An 18,480-nucleotide genomic window follows, 5' to 3' on the forward strand; every position below is an offset into this window, starting at 1 on the left:
ACACTGATTACTGGTAGGCTGAGACTAGCACAAACTATTTTCAGTATCCTTCCTTGGTTCCATTTCCTGCTTCAGCCTCTTAAACGTAAGTAATGCCCAGCATTTAATTCCAGCTTCTATCTTTTCTGCTAAACAGTTAGTCCCTGGGAGATAGCACTCATTGTCAAAATTTCAATGATGACCTCATGGACAATTTCTCAATCTATCTCTAGCCTTGACCTCTCTCCTGAGTGTCAGCACTAAATATTCAACTACCTGCTGGGCATCTCATATCCACAAAAGCATCCTGTTGGAAAACTAAACTCAAAATACTTCCTATCAAATTCATTATCTCCTCCAAAGACTCATCCCACCTCTCTCATTCCTCTAGTACCCATCATAGGTCTGCCAGTCAGTTAACAACGGCAATCCCAGTAAGCTTCACTACTTCCATTCTCTTGTCCCCACATCACATAAAACCTTCCAAGCCCCGTCTCTTCCTCTTCTGAAATGCCTCTCAAATCCATCCTACACAACAACACCTAGCATCCTTGTACATGGTAAATGCTAAGTCTACAGTTGTTTCATTGAATGGAATTCTACTTTTATGTGAATAAGCACTATCAATGCCTTGCCTCCACCAGCATGTGCATTTAAGGTCACTATCTTTAACTGATGAATAAAGGGTTTTGTCTTCTTAGGAAAGGAATTTCAGGTATTATTAACAAGTAGGTAAAGGAGATTGTTGTTTTTGAACTTGTTGTTGAGACAGCCTAAAATCACACCAATGCTCATTTCTGAGGCTGCTCTTAATCTTTGCTCTTTTAAGAAAAACCAACTATAAAGCAAAGGATGGCCTGTGGTTTTATATGACCCATACCAACCTATTTGCAGTTCCTGATGGTCTAATCCTGGGAACTTCTTCAAGCAAAGAAAAAGTCTTTTAAACCTAATAGTCCACCCATCACACCATAACTATTAACCCCAACCTGACCGTTCTCTGTTATAAAAGTCCCCAGAGCATATTTGTGTTTTCCAGTATAACTGACGTTATCTTGATTAGTAGTTGGTATTTTTTTTTCCATAGCCTTCATTACCTTAACTTCAGAATGCATCTAAATGTCTCCTGTGCTTTTTCTTATTCTAGCAAAGAAGTTTCTAACAAGGACTCAAGAACTTGGGATGTGTATGCTTATTACAACACCTATTAAAAATAGTTTTACATTGACTATCTTAACATGAAATTGAAAATGAATTATAGGCTTTGTATACAACATCCATATTTTTCAATAAGCAAATTAATATTTTAAAAGAATATTTCTAATTACCTTCTCTGTGTAATAGTCATTATATTGCTTAAGCAAATAACAGATTGTTCATCATGATGTGGTGAAGCAACAAAATAATCCCAAACTGGTGAGAAAACCTTCTTAGCCAACTCATAGTTACCAATCTGATAGGCAACCTACAAGAAAAAGTACATTATCATACATTATATTTTTATTGGTGAAATGTATCTTTTAAACAGGAATTCTGATAAGGTCTGTTCACACACTAATTTCATACATAGTTGTTCACATTTGCTGTTTTGTTCCACGGGGCCACAGTAAGGTATCGATGGCCACTGGCAAGGGAGACAGACACATTTTGAAATCTCTTTTATTTCTAAATTGCATGGAAATTTGAAACTCTGTAAGGATGTTTCAAATTCTCATAAGCAAAACAAAGATCACATCTGAGCCAAATTAATTTCATTTCCATCCATCTCGGCAGTGCACTCCATTTATTACAGACACTGTTATAATGAACAATCTGTTCCAAGAGAAACAATCAGATTTCCCAAACCCAAAATATGAAATATACTTCATTCTTTTCTGGTTCTGACTGACACTTTCAGAGCTTTTGTGCAACAAAGGGTTCACAGCTGAAAAGAGTGAAAAATAACACAGAGATGCTTCCAAAAGACGATGATATGTTTTGTTTTTGTTTTTGTTTTGAGAGAGAGAGAGACAGAGTGCGAGTGGGGGAGGGGCAGAGAGAGAGGGAGACACAGAATCCAAAGCAGGCTCCAGGCTCCAGCTGTCAGCATAGAGCCCAACGCAGGGCTTGAAGCCACAAATGGTGAGACTATGACCTGAGCCAAAGTTGGACGCTTAACCAACTGAGTCACCCAGGTGCTCCAAGGCCATGATACGCTTTTAATTTGACACATTCAACATTAGGCAAAATAACTGATTTCACTGGTAAAATATAGAAGCTCGAGAGAAGAAAAATCATCAACTTACCTATTTCTTTTGGTAGAATATATTTCCTTAAAGATATTCCTTAAAATCATTCTATTCAAATATGTACAACAATATGAAATCTCACCACATAAGTTACGTGCTGCTTCAAATTCTTAATGGAAGCAGGTAGGATATAAAGTACAAACAAATTAAGTAAGTATGTAAATGGCATGTTGCTAGAATATAGTCCACTCAAAGGAATAATTTACAGGGCCGGAACTTTTTCAATCTGCCAACTCCACCCTCATAATCAACCAACCAGTAAAATGTTACGAAGTTTCTACTCTGCACTAACCACTGTGAGGATAGGTTCTTCAAAGCTTAAAATGACCTTATATGCCATTAAACTCTAATCAAGTTACAAACATAAAACACCTGAAATCACCAGAAAAACTACAAAGAATAACATAATAACTGTGGAGGCTTAGAAAAGGAGAAATTAGGGCTTCAAAAAGGAGTCTGTGCTTGAGTTGAACCCTAAGGCAGGGATAAGGTTCACATGGGCACAGTTGAGACAGAACCTGAAAAGGGTCCAATAGTGAAAATCATCACAGAACATTTAGGAGAGACTGGAAAGACAGGTCAGAATTTGAAGAAAAGCAGAAAACATGATGGACAGGTAAAATGGGATATGATTTCAGAAGGTCTTAAAACTCAGGTGGAAGTACTTAAAGATGTCAAGTACTAGTCTGAGCACTTTGTATGCATTATTGTATTGACTGAAGTGAGCTCTATGACCATTCCTATTTTTCAGATGAGGAAACTGAGGGATTAAGAAGTTAAATAATTTGTACAGAGCCTGATATTCAGTAAAAATAGGAGAGCCAAGACCTAGAGCGGTGGATGAGGTCACTTCACTGGCTGCATTGGTCAAATGAAGGAGTTGGGAGTTGGACTAGGTGGTCACTAAAACACCATATAATTCTAACACTTACCATGGAAATTAATAGCAGATGATGTGTAATTGAGTTGGGTGAAATTAAAATCGGATGTTCTTTCCTTTTAAAACATATGCTTCTAAAAATAATGTCATTTATTCAATTAGTGGACATTGTAAAACGAGAAAAGATACGATGATAAAACTAAGGTTTGTAACTTCATGAGTTTTTGTGGGTTAACAGAGCAGTGCCATGGTATAAGACGGTGAGCTTACAGATTTTAGATGGGGTGAGAGTAAAATAAGAGAAAAAAGCACCAGAAAACTAATGAAATAATTAAGTACAGTAGAGACGCTCCTTGATACATGATCCTCTGTGTCTTCCCAAGCTCCACACTCAGTTTTCTTCCCCACATTCCTTTTCAGTTGCCTTTGCAAGCTCCTACTCTTTTCCCCAATCTCTTTACACTGGCATGTCCCAGGGCTCAGTCTTTGGACCTCTTCTCTCTTCTGTCTGCACTTATTTCCTTAGTGGAATAATCCAGCCCCATGGCTGTGCCACATGACTAATCTCAAATCCTTCTCCTGCCCAGACCTCTCTCCCATGCTCCAGATTCATATATCTAACTGACTATTCAACAATTCTCCCTGAATATCTAATAAACATCTTACCACAACATGTCTCAAAATGAATTTCTGATTTCCCTCTGCCCCAAATCTATACCACCCACAGCACTCCTGAGCTCAGTTGATGTCAAGTCTATCCTTCCAGTTTGTCAACTAAACATCTTAGAGTCATCTTTTCTTTTTCTCTTTATATTATTTCCACTAGGAACTCTTGTGAACTCCTCCTTCAAAACATATCCAGAATCTGACCACTTCTCACCACATCAACTATTATCACACTGGCCAAGCTACCACCATCTCTCATTGGGTTGCAGTAATAGAGAGGTCCCTCTGCTTCCATTCCTGTCCTATTATGGTCTATTCCCAACACAGCATCCAGGGTGAGACTTCGAAAATAGAAGTCATATTATGTCATCCCACTTCTCATAAAAAAAAAAAACCTTTCCAATGGTTGTTCATTTCACTCAAAGTAAAAGCCAAAGTTCTTCTTTTTTAAAATTCTTCTTTTTTAATTTAATGTGTAATTGAGTTGGGTGAAATTAAAATTGGATGTTCTTTCCTTTTAAAGCATATTCTTCTAAAAATAATATCATTTATTCAATTAGCGGACATTGTAAAACAAGCAAAGATACCATGATAAAACTATGGTTTGTAAATTCACAACTTTTTGTGGGTTAACAGAGCAGTGCCATGATATAAGATGGTGAACTTACAGATTTTATTTAAATCCAAGTTAGTTAACATACAGTGTAATAATGATTTCAGGAATAGAATTCAGTAATTCGTCACTTAACGTATAACACCCAGTGCTCATCCCAACAAGTGCCCTCCTTAATGCCCCTCAACTCTTTAGCTCTTCCCAACACCCTACCAGCTGCCTTCAGTTTGTTCTCTGTATTTAAGGGTCTCGTATGGTTTGTCTTCCTCTCTGTTGTTATATTATTTTTGCTTCCCTTCCCATATGTTCATTTGTTTTGTATCTTAAATTCCACATGAGTGGAATAATAGGATATTTATCTTTCTCTGACTGACTTATTTCACTTAACATAATACACTCTAGTTCTATCCACGTTGTTGCAAATGGCAAGATTTCATTCTTTTTGATCACCGAGTAATATTCCAGTGTGTGTGTGTGTGTGTGTGTGTGTGTGTGTGTGTGTGTGTCCATTCATCAGCTGATGGACATTTGGGCTTTTTCCATACTTTAAAAGCCAAAGTTCTTACAGTAGCCTAGAAGTCTTTTTCTGTTCACCCACCCATCTACTTACCTTTTACCTCTCTAACCAATTCTTTTATTCTCCATGGGTCTCTCTGCTCCAGTCACAATGGCCTCCTTGCTGTTTATCAAACATAGCAGGTAAGACTCTGAAAACTATAGGGCTGTTGCTCTAGCTCCTTCTGCAGAATTTTCTTTCTCCTGCAAGCCCCTCCCTTGCCTCCTTTAAGTCTCTGCTTAAATCTCACCTTCTAGATGAGGCCTTCCCTGATCACCCTATTTGATACTGTGAACTACTTTCCCTTCTCTCACCTCACACTTCTAATTCCTCAGAACATACTCCACTTTTTCTTTCCATAGAACTTATCTTGTAACATAGATAATTTACTTATTTACTGTGTTGTTTATTACCTATCTCTTATCATAGCATTTTGTTGACTTTGCTTAGAGCAGTGGTTCTCGAAGTATGGTCCCTGGACCGTCAGTATAACCATCACCTAAGAACTTGTTGGAAATGGAAAATTCCAGGCCCTACCCCAGACCTAGTGAGTAAAAAATTCTGGTGGTAGGACACAACAATCTGTTTAACAAGCACTCCAAGATGCGCACTCAAGGTTTATAATCACTAGCCTGGAGCATTGCCTAGCACAGAGTAAGCACACAATAATAACATGTTAAACAAAATTTAAAATCTTTTTTTCCTGGTAATTTTCCTACATTCACAGAAGAGGACATTCAATAATTGTACTACAACACAGTTGACTAGCCCAGGGTGAGTGCCTGACCCAAGGTGGGTGCTTTATAGCACCTTGTGCAAAGCAAAATGGACCCCCACCCAAAGTGTGGCTCTGCTGTCTAGGCTGATGGCACTACATGTACCAGAAGAATTTGAGAGAAAGTTTATTACTCACACAAGAGGCTCCCAGGGAATGTTGGACAGGCACAAGCAGGCCTGGGAAGGAATGGGCTGGGCTTTGATTAGTGCTTGGGGGTGGGAAGGGGTAGGAATGGGGAAAGCTGCTGCCAGCTGGGAGATTTACATTTCCTGTCAGCACCAAAGGTAAGCTCATAGACCTCCTATCAGACTGCCTATGTATGGAATCAAAGGGAAAAAGAGGGTGAGATTTAAAAACAAGTCAGTGGTCAAACATCAAAAAAGAGATCAGATTCATTATATTTGGTGGATTACTCAGAATCTCTTTCCTAGGAATCTGGAATCCAGATTAGGAGGCAACCAGGTAGCCTCTCTTTATACCTGAAATTGAAGGATATATAAAAATACAGGAGCTGCCATTTTTTCCTTTAGAGATGGAGAAGTAAAGAAAGTCAGTCTTTAGGGGCATCTGGGTGGCTCAGTCAGTTAAGCATCCAACTCTTGATTTGGATTCAGGTCATGACCTCACAGTTAAGGGATTGGGCCCTGAGTTAGGCTCTGGGCTACTTGGGATTCTCTCTCCCTCTCTCTCTGCCCCTCCCCCATGCTTGCTTGCACCCTGTCTCTCTGAAAATAAATAAATAAACATTAAAAAAGAAAGAAAGAAAGAAAGAAAGAAAGAAAGAAAGAAAGAAAGGAAGAAAGAAAGAAAGAAAGAAAGAAAGTCAATCTTTAGAGAAAAAGAAGCAGACATATACAGAGAACCAAAGGTATGAGGCCTGAGGCTGCCTGGGGTCCAGTGCCTTCCCAGGGCCTCACTGCATTCCTTAAGTCAGGCTGGTTCCCTTACTTGCAATCATAGTCTTAACTGAAACCATAAGTCAAAATTACCTAAATATGGGTTAATGTTGTGGTAATGAGATTGAGAAAAGAGACAGTTCAAAGGAACAAGAGATGACATCTAGCACAGAACCTAGCACAAAGTAGACAATAAATAATTCAGCAATAAACAGACGAAGTAGGGAGAGAAGCAATATTCAGTTAGAGAACAAGAGGAAAAAGAAGAGTCGAGACTTCTTAAAGAGCTTTTTAAAATGGGATAACTAGGGGCGCTTGGGTGGCTGAATCAGCTGAGCATCCGACGCTTGATTTCAGTTCAGGTCATGATGCCAGGATCGTGAGATCATAATCCCAGGATCATGAGATCTAGCCCTGCATCGGGCTCCACACAGAGCATGGAGCCTGCTTAAGATTCTCTCTCTCTCCCTCTGCCCCTCTCCCCTGCTCATGCTTTCTCTCTCTCTCTCTCTCTCTCTAAAATAAAAAAAAAAACAAAATAAAAAATGGGATGGCTATCTTTTCCCTGCTAGCTTTATTGTTTTTAATTTGTAATTGATCAATGACAAAAGGCAAACCTCTATTTATCAAAGAGTTTTGATGAATTCATATATAAAGTGAAAAAAAAGTATGAATTTCATTCTCCTGCCACCACTGAGATACTGACAAAGCATTCACCTCCTGACACTGAAATCTACTGCCAGTACTGATCATCAAGACCCACTGAACAACACCAACCCAGCAGAGAAGAGATGGCAGAGATGTGGGCTCTAGAAGAACCTGGCCCAGGTTAGAGGTTGAGTACATGGCTCTTGGACCTGGACGGAACAGTAGAAAGGCATGAGCTGGTTCAAGCATCAGGCTTATCACCTGCTACCCGAGTAACCTTGGGTTACTTAATTACGTGACTTCCCTTAGACACCCTTTCTCAAATAAAATGGGATTGGCAGAGGAAGGATTAAATTCATCTCAGTTTCCTAAACCATACAATGAAATTAATAGTATCATCTCACTGTGGGGCACCTGGGTGGCTCAGTCGATTAAGTGTCTGACTCTTGGTTTCTGCTCAGGTCATGATCTCACGGTTTCATGAGTTCAAGCCCTGAGTCAGGCTCTGTACTGGCAGCACAGCTGGGATTCTCTCTCTCCCTCTCTCTCTCTGTCCCTTCCCTACCTGCACTGTCTCTGTCTCTCCCAAAATAAATAAATAAACTTAAAAATAATAGTATCACTTCACTGCATTACTGTAATAAACAAAATAATGAATTTTTAAATGCCTGGCACATAGTAGTTTTTAAATAAATACATCCCCGATTTCTTTTTCTCAATAAGTCATTGTGCCCACTCATTATCTGATTGAGTAGTTCAATAATCCAGATATTTGGTCTTATATCCATTTTAGAGATTGGGAAATTGAGACCAGGCAATTTGCCCAAATTCCTACAGTCCTCCTCATTAGGTCTCTTATTTTCTACATTTTCTATCATATTATCTAGTCACTCCTGACTTAAAGGTGAAAAATAAGAAGAAATGAGGCTATAAAGAAGGGGAAATTGGAAAATATCTGTAGAAAATATATCGTTTATAAAGGTTCCTCAAACAATTTTCCAGATAGCCTAAATTAATAGCTTTCTACACTGAGGGGAAACCTAATAAAGATTCGACTGACTTTATTAATGTCTATAGAATAGTGTTGAGTGAAAGTACAACCTAATGTTCCAAGCCAAGTTAATCATAGGCATTTAGCGAAATGTCACTGTCTTACTATAAAATACATATGATAATGTTTTTTAAAGAACTGAATCATCCTGAAACTAAAAACTAACCACTGTCAGGAAAAAGAGACTGCAATTCCAAAGGCAAGGTACATTTTCTTTGCTGGAACTTAAAAGCTTAAACTCGAGCTGTAAATTAAAGAGTTTTACTAAGTTTACTAAGAAAGAAAATTTTGCTTCAGTCACTTAACATTATGAGAGAGAACGTTCAGATACTGTCATAAATGAATACAGTACTGTAAATATCATTATCAATAATGAAACATTGGTCATTACTTCATGACACTTCTTGTTATTCCAACAGAATAGCTGGGGGTTGGTTTTATTAACTTTCAATGAAGGTTCTGCCAAATGAAACCCAAAAGTCAAACCTCCCTGGAGAAAAATTAGGCCTTGATAAAATACTCAGTTCCTCACTTTGAAATAACGCCATCACTGCAAATTAGGAAATATATTAGATTCCAAAGAAATAAAAACATCAGAAAACCATGAGCCAATATGATATGCTAAGTCCTAGCAATTCCCTCAATTTAATTTTCTTTGAAAAATATGATAATATAAAATACCACTAAGATCTTATCTTCTAATACTAATCAACTATTAAGAGAAAAAAATAGCAAAATAGAAACATGATAAAATTTTAAATAGCCATCATTTCTATAGCCAACAATAGGCTTAAAATTAGATTCTTGAGACTTAGGTCAATGAGTCACTCTTTCTAGTGTCCTTATTCACTGGTAACGGGCAATCAGTTCAGCAAATATGTTAATTCATGAGTATATTCATAACTAAAAACAATAACAATATTTATTAGTGCCGACTGTGTGGTAATTGCTATGGTTAAACATCTGGCATGCATAATTCCATTTAATACTCCTAATACATCTGGGAGGTAACTACTATTATTATTATTCCCACTTCACAGATGAAAGTTACTTGCTCAATATTACATGACTGGTGTGAACCTGAACTCAGGTCTGCGTGTCTTTACTAACCCAGATATTTCACTTCTGTAAATCCATCTCAAAAAAGCAATCGTGGATGCAGATAAAGATGTATATACCAAGATGTATAAGGCAGCTTTGCTTATACTAGCAAAAGACTGGAAAATATCTAACTGCCCAACAATAAAGATTACTAAGTAAACTATGATCTATCTATAAGATGCAATATCATTAAAAGATGCAATATCAAAAAAAAAAAAGATGCAATACCGTTATAAAATACAGCTGTTAAAATTTATACTATGAGGGCACATGGGTGGCTCAGTCAGTTAAGCATCCGACTTCAGCTCAGGTCATGATCTCACAGTTCATGAGTTCGAGTCCCATGTCAGGCTCTGTGCAGACAGCTCAGAGCCTGGAGCCTGCTTCGGATTCTGTGTCTCCCTCTCTCTCTGCCCCTCCTCTACTCACACTCTATCTCTTTCTCTCTCAAAAATAAATAAACATTAAAAAAAATTTAAAAATTATACTATGGAAGAATACTTAATGGAATGAAAAAATTGTCAATTATATATTAAATGAAAATATCAGGATATAAAATAATATATACTATAATTAAAATTAGATATTATACATAAATTCAAACACATATGTGTGTATGCATATGTTTATATAACAATGTGTGTGTGTGTAAGTGTACACAGGCATACACACACACACAAATGAAAAGATACCTCTGGATCAGGGTTTCTCAATCTTGGTACTACTGACATTTTGGGCTGGGTAATTCTTTGTTATGGAGGGCTGTCCTTTACATTTAGAGTGCTTATCAGCATCCCTGGCCTCTACCCACCAGATGCCAGAAGCACCCTCCTAGGTTATGACAACCAAAAATGTCTCCAGACATTGACAAATGTCCCCTAGGGGCCAAAATTGCCCCAGGTTGAGAACTGCTACTCTGGATGACAGGATAACAGTTAACATGTATTTTCTTCTTTGTGCATTTCAATATTTTCTAAATTTCTAAAATTACCATGTGTTACATTTGTAATCCAGGGGAAAAATGCTATTATAAAAATCAAATTCACTAAAAAGGAAAGAAATGATTCTTATTTTATGAGACTACCCTGCCCTAATGGAAAATACGTATTACAGGAGCTTTAAAATATCTGCTGTGACTTTTTTTCCCATTGGAAATTACTTAGTAACAGCTCAACAGAAAAAAAAAAATGCAAGAAATTAGCAGAATCTCTTCTACCTGCGTCAAGAACATCCGAGTAGTAACAGCAGAAAGAGGTGGATAAACCAGAATTGGTTTAGTTGTCTCCCCAATGGCATCACCAATAAGCTTCCCGTTAGAAGAATAAGCAGCAATTGCAAAGACATATTTTTCATTTGTTTCTAAACCTTTCACTTCAAAAATGCTTTTACCATCAGCTGGTATCTGTTAACAAAAACATATTTCAAGTTATGTATGGAATATTGAAGTAATGTGACTTTAAAAATATGATTAACCCTTATACGTAATAAAAAACAAAAGCTTTTGCATTCACTGTTGGATTTTAGTTATCACTTAAATTGAAATTCACTGAAATAATGACATTATAAGGAGGGAAAAACACTCAATTGTCATAAATGAGTCTTTGGGTAAGATTTCCTGATGTTTAAAGTTGTTTTTTTTTTTTTTTTTAATTTGACATACCGCTTCTCCTGAGTTTGGGAGATGATTATTGTTTAGCCTTACTTTTCCATAGCTTCCTTCTGCTTTGCAACCCAAAATGCAGTACCAGGAGACCTGCAGAGGAGAAAGATGAGCCCATTATCTATAGTCTGTTTAACAAGGCATTCAATTTCTTTTATCAAGATGTGGCCCTTGTGATGAGCACTGGGTGTTGTATGGAAGTGTTGAATCACTAAATTGTACACCTGAAACTATTATCACACTATATGTCAACTAACTGGAATTTAAATAAAATTTTGAAAGCAAAAAAGATGTGGCAAAAGGAATACTTTTCCAAATGCAAATGTTACTATTCAAGTTTTAAAACATGGAATCTAAGTTTACAAATATATTTAGGTTTGTTCTCAAAAAAATATAATAATAAAGACAAATATAGGGCTTGTTTCCCTGAGACTACAAAGACTATTACTCATTGTTACTATTTTAACTACCATGAACTGAGCAGTTCCTATATGCTAAATATTGTTAGGAAATTTACATAAACTTTCTAATATTTGCAACATCTGTATGAAATGGGATTACTATTGTCATTTTGCTTTACAGGAAATGGAGACACAAAAATGTTCAATAATTTGCTTAAGATCAGATAGTAGCATGGTATTTGATCATTCTTAAATACATGCGGGAACCAAAAGCAAATGCAAATTCTACAGGAACAATCAAACTTGAACTTTAATTAAGTGGTTAGAAATGGTTCTTCTGCCAAGATGTCAAAATAATGGAGATTGCTCACTGGAATGAACTGTTCTCACTGTAGAGAAAAAGGGAGCAAGTTGATACCTAGGGAATGGCATTATAAAGGAGCCATACGGTCCTGGGGTTGGGGTTGGGGAGATTGTCATCACTGTGTCACTCCCAAAATCTCAACTCCTAAATGAGAGGAAAACTGGAAAGAAGGGAAAACATAATTGTCTCTAAGAAGCAACTGCCTCTTATAGCTTAGCCTCTTCCTCCAGGTCAACAGAAAAATCCTAATGGTGTCTTATCTGCACAACTAGTTTTCAACCCTGGCTGTGCAGAATCACTTTTTAAAATGCAGTTTTCACAGAATCAACCATTTTTAAAAATTACATATACCCAAGTCTGCCTACCCTCAATGAATTAGAGTTTCTGGTACAAGTGTCCAAACTTCTGTGTCTATAAAGAAAACTGCTCAGGTAATTAAGGAACACTAGACAAAGGAAGAACTCCAACGACAAAGACAGCATTGAAGGAACTTGGAAGCTGAAGCCAGAAAGGGAAAAAAAAATCAAATGATTCTCAGAAAAAATTTTAAAAACTAACTTTCCTTAACTTCCCATGCAAAAAAGAGTACCATTTTACACAGAAGGGAAAAAAGGCAGAAAGATTGTATTATATGACTTAGATTATTATTTCCTCTAAGTTAAGCTCTCTATGTAAACTAGAATTTGAAGGGTAAATTCTCTCTAAAAGCATTTTTACAAGCAGATTTATATTTTTATTTTGTTCCACAAATGAAAACATCTTAGTTTGTGTAATTATAAGGAACAACGTATAATTAGAATCTACACAACAGTAAAGACACCATGAACAAATCACCATTAACTTTAGAAGTAAAAGTTTATTAATAACATCAGCATTTTCAACTATTAAAACAGATTTTAATGAAACAAATGCTTAACACGAGATTTTGATAAAACAGAAGATGGCTGAACCCTCTAATCAGAAATATTATTTAAGACCACAGCACCATCTAGTGTTGATGAGCATGTAACAGCAATAATTTCCTAGAGCACACAACTCTACTAATTTACAATATATATAAACTTCATATAATGTGCTAAGTGACAGGTCCCACAACTACAGGTCAGATATTGAATTCTTATATATTCCTATTTCTAAGCATTATGTAATAAGATAGACTATTTACTAATTTTAAACACATAAAAAAAGATTTTGAATTTTTTCAAAACATTTGAAAAAAAAAAAAAGAAAACAAAGAAAAACTCTTGGTAAGGCATCTAGTCTTAGCTCTGTACCGAATTTCCAAAATCAGTGAATCCTCATTTGTAACCAGATCTAAAAAATCCAAAGTTTAACTTTCAAAATGCTAGCAATTATAATAATGCATTTATTACAGCACAGTTAGGTGTAAAATGAATGTTACTTCTATTTCCCTAATCATAAAGCATTATAAAGGTGATATTACTTCTCACTGATGTCCATATCCCATTAGTCTGAAGCTCCTCAAAGAATGGAATCAAACTTTGCGATTATTTTTGTACCTCCATTATCTTGCACAGAGTTGGACAGGTAAAAGATACTCAGTAATGCTCACTGGATACAATTTATCGAAAAAATCATCAAATAATGTAATCACACTCTATACCATCATTAACTGTCTTAAGCAAACTTTACTATACATGTTTAATATAAGATATGGTGGAACATCAAGTATAATGTGCCAAGAATGTTATATGTTATCTCATTTAATTTTCACAATAAACATATTTTACAAATAAAACCACCACCATCACCACCACCTCAGAAAGTATATTTAGATTTCCTAAGGTCATATTGCTAGAAAGTAGGGGAGCTACAATTTTAAACCTGTATCTGTCTGACTTTAAAGCCTGTGCCCTTTCCACTATACCAAGTTGATATAAGTTCAGCAGAATATCCTAAAAACAATCAAAGATAAAACTTTATTTTTTATACAACATCAAAGAGAATGTTGTTGATCATCCAAAAAAAGGAAAATTTAATGTTTAAAATAGAAATCAGGTGGAACCAAATGCTTGTGAGGACACTAAATCTCAACTTACAATCATATTTAGGCCAAGTTCCAAGGCATTGGAGATGGGAGAAAGAGTTCATCCTTCAATAAATACATAAAGATTTATGACTTATAATATGGTTGGAACTGTCATATGTTTATATTAAAAGAATCCCCCATTTACTTGGAAGAACTCTGGGAAGAACCTCAAAATTTGCTATTTCCAAATTTCCTATCTCCATCATTGGCTCTGAGAATAACATCTATCCTCCTCAAATGTCTGATTCCAGGTCATCTGAGACCTTCTCCATCTTGAACACACACTTGGTCAGCATATGACTGTGCCATGGTGATAAAGATACTTAAGACAGAAATACTTCTCTACTGTTTCTCCTTACTATACATTTGGGGATAGCAAGGCTATATATACAGCATAAAGGGAAATAGCATAAAGAAGGAAAGGTCATGAAGAAACGTAGTTAAGACATTACAATACTAATCCCAGTGTTCAGTGCTTATAAATAAGACTATTCAAGTCCTAAGAGCAACAGAGGTATCAATCATGATAGTCATAAAAGTACTTGTGTCGCTTTGCCTGAAATAAAGATCACAATGGGCAACATACCTTAACATCTGAAATAAATGGAGCAGGTTTCAATGTCACAGAACAATGAGTTCGGGATAGCAGGATAGGTGGGGGAGGGATTCTGCTTTTCTTTCTTTTCGAACTCTCCACATATTTTTGATATGAATATAGGGCATTTTGTTCTGTTTCAATCTTCTCAATTAAAGAATATGCTTCCTATAATAAAGTGTGAACATAGAAAAATACATTTCAAGATTTGAAGTGCATTTATATTTCTAGAATTCTGGTAATGTTAAACAACATTATCTTGCTATATATAGCTTTTTGAGCCTCAGAATTATACCTGCTTCAAGCATTGAATGCTTTAGCTACTAAATAAGGCCAAGTAAAAAATAGCTATAAATTAAATAAAGTAATGGAGGCATACTTACATGTCTAATATGGTTATCATTATATTAATATTAAACATTTCATTTTCATATCAAACCCTATGAATACCTAACATCATAATTTCACTGTCCTTAACTAATTCATAGCTCAATCATTTATATATACTGATGAACTATACACCTACCCTTAATGCAACTTGAAATGTGACTCTCAAGTAATGAGACTACTGGTATATGTGACTTATGAAATGAATATTATTGAAAGTTTCTTACTATCAGCAAGGAGAAATAAAAACACCTATTCGGTGAGCCTGAAAGTAAGGTAAGCACCATTTCAAAAAGTAACACATTGAGAGATAATTCATAAAACAAAAAAATAAAAATCTGAAGATCTGAAGATTTCCAAAGAAAGTCTAAACATATCCACAACTATAATGCATGTAAATGGGTTAAAGTTGTCTTTTAAACTAAATTAAAAGGCACAGACTCTTTAATTGAGGTCCAAAGCAAAAATCCACATAAAGATTAAAATTAAATGGATAATAGAGAAAAAACAGCCTTTCCAACAAATGGTAGTAGGACAATCAGATATCCACATGGAGAATAATAAAGTACCCCTACATCCACTACGTACAAATATTAACTCAAAATGAATTACAGACCCAAATGTAAGAGCTAAAATTATAAAATTCTTAAAACATATGAGTAAACCTTCACTGCTTTGAGTTAGGCAATGGTTTCTTAGATATGACAACACAAGCAAACTCACTCACACACACACATGCATGCGCACACGCACACACACACACACACCAAAAAGTAGATACATTAAACTTCATCAAAATTAAAAATTTCAAATGATGCCATCAAGAAAGTAAAAAGACAACCAACAGAATAAGAGAAAATATCTGCCAATCATGTATCTGATAAGTGATTTGTATTCAAAATACATAAAGAACTGTTACAAGTCAATAATAAAAAGACAAATAACCCCATTAAAAAAAAGCGGACAAAGGTTTTGAACAGATAGTTCTCCAGAGAAGATCTACAAATGGCCAATAAGTACAAAAAAGATGCAAAACATCACTGACCATTTAGGGATGAAAATACAAAATCAGCAAGCTAATTTAAGAGGCAGAAAATTTGAATGCAAGATAGTGATAGAGCTGAGAAACATATCCAAAAAATTCATCCCACAACGTCAGTCTCAACTGATTTCATTTTTAAAAAATTTCAAATCTCAAGGAACTGATAACTCCTATACTATTTAAAAATTTTGTAACTACAGACAAAGATAGATAGCTTCTCAAATAATTTGACAAAATTATTATACCCTTGATACAAAACTTGAAAAGTGACTGCATGTAAAGACATAGGGCAATCTTCTTACAAATATAAATGCAAGCATTCTAAATAAAATACTAATACATCGAATCTAGCAATATATTAAAGGAATAATGTATGGTAATTATATTGTCTCTCTCCCAGGAATATATGGATAATTTAATATTAGAAAGTGTATGAATACAATTTAATTTATCTATAAATCAAATGAGAAAAAATATGATTATAGGCTCAATGACCAAAAAAATTTTTTTGAACTTCTTTAATATTCATTGTTTATTTTTTTTTAAAAAAAAGAGGAGGTAAAAAGGAAAATTTTAAAAATCTTAAGACAAATAAAAATGGAAACACAACATACCAAAATCTATGGGATGCATCAAAAACACTTCTAAGAAGAAAGTTTATAAAGAAAATGCTTCCACTAAGAAAAAAGAAAGATCTGAAATAAACAATCTGACTTTATATTTCAAGGGAACTAGAAAAAGAACAAAAAGCTAAGCCTAAAATTAGTAGACTGAAGGAAATAACAAAGATGAGAAAGAAAATAAATAAAATAGAGACCAGAAAAATAAAGAAAAGATCAACTAAAATAAGAGCTGGTTTCTTGAAAAGATAAACAGAACTGAAAAACTTTTAACTAGACTAAGAGAAAAAGGGAGAAGACTCAAATAATATCAGAAATGAAAGAGGAGACATTATAACTGATACCACAGAAATACAAAGAATCATATGACATTACTATGAACATTAGACACCAACAAATTATATAACCTAGAAGAAATTGATCAATAACTTGAAATATATGACTTACCAACTCAGAATCATGAAGAAATAGAAAAGATGAACAGGCCAATAACAAGTAAGGAGATGAATTAGTAATCAAAAACCTCCCAATAAAGAAAAGCCCAGAATCAGAAAAATTTAAAGAATCAATATCAATCATTCTTAAACTATTCCAAAAAAAATGAAGAGAAGGGGATACTTCCAAACTGATTTTATGAAGCCAGTATGCCCCTGAAAACAAAGCCTGGCAAGGACACTACAACAAAAGAAAATTACAGGTCAACGTCCCTGATGAATATAAATGCAAAAATCCTCAACAAAATATTGGCAAATCAAATATAACAATACATTAAAAGGATTATACACCATGATGAAGTAAGATTTATTCCTGGGATGCAAGGATGGCTCAACATAAATGTGATACAAATCAATAAATGTGATAAACCACATCAACAAAATGAAAGATAAAAATAATATGATCATTTCAATAGATTCAGAAAAAGAATTTAACAAAATTAAACATCCTTTTATAATTAAAAAAAAAAACCTCTACAAACTGGATATAGAAGAAACATACCTAAACATAATAAAGGCCATATATGGCAAACCTACTGCTAACATCGTACTCAATGGCAACGGGTTGAAAGCATTCCCACTAAGATCAGGAAGAAGACAAGAGTGCCCATTCTTACCACTCCTATTCAACTTGTTACTGGACATCCTAGCCAAAGCAATCAGAAAAGAAAAAGAAATAAAAAGTATCTAAATCTAAAAGAAAGAAGAAAATTGTCTCTGTTTACAGATGACATGATTATATAGAGAGAAAACTGCAAAGACTCAACCAAAACACTGTTAGAACCAATAAACAAATTCAGTAAAGTTGCAAGATCCAAAATCAACATATAAAAATCTGTGGCATTTCTATACACTAACAACAAACTATTCAAAAAATAAAAATAAGAATAAAGAAAACAGTCCCATTTATATTAGTGTCAAAAACAAGAAAATAGCAATAAACTTAACCATGGAGGTAAAAAAGGTCTGCGCCTAAAACATTGATGAAAGAAACTGAAGAAGACACAAATAAATGGAAAAATTCCCCGTGTTCATGGGTAGGAAGAATTAATATTATTGAGATATTCATAGTACACAAAATGATCTACAAATTCAATGCAATCTTTATGAAAATTCCAATGGCATTTTTCTCAGAAATAGAAAAGTCAATCCTAAAATTCATTTAGAATGACAAAAGATCCAAATAGCTAACACAGACTTGAGCAAGAAGAACAAAGCTGATCAAACTATATAACAAAGCTGTAGTAATCAAAAATATGGTAGAGAGAGAGAAAGAGAGAGAGAGAGAAAGGAGGAAGGGAGAGAGAAAGGAAGAAGAAAAGAAGGAAAGAAAGACCAATGGAATAAAATAGAGAGCCCAGAAATATGGTCAACTAATTTTTGACAAAGTCTCCAAGTATATACAATGAAG

At 35.0% G+C, this 18,480-nt stretch overlaps 1 protein-coding gene across 2 annotated transcripts in view; it reads right to left on the minus strand.

Moving 5' to 3' along the window:
• Positions 1–18,480, minus strand: part of CFAP54 (cilia and flagella associated protein 54) — a 290,383-nt gene that overhangs the window by 191,875 nt on the left and 80,028 nt on the right. For both annotated transcript variants that reach the window (XM_019446503.2, XM_053894838.1), the window contains exons 20-23: positions 14,518–14,694; positions 11,117–11,209; positions 10,673–10,858; positions 1,308–1,444 (exon numbers count right to left, since the gene is read on the minus strand). In XM_019446503.2, the coding sequence (XP_019302048.2) occupies positions 1,308–1,444; positions 10,673–10,858; positions 11,117–11,209; positions 14,518–14,694 (593 nt within the window). The remainder of the gene's footprint in view (positions 1–1,307; positions 1,445–10,672; positions 10,859–11,116; positions 11,210–14,517; positions 14,695–18,480) is intronic.

Source organism: Panthera pardus, unplaced genomic scaffold (genome assembly GCF_024362965.1).
Source record: "Panthera pardus isolate Hobbes unplaced genomic scaffold, ASM2436296v1 HiC_scaffold_6, whole genome shotgun sequence".
Lineage (NCBI taxonomy): Eukaryota > Metazoa > Chordata > Mammalia > Carnivora > Felidae > Panthera > Panthera pardus.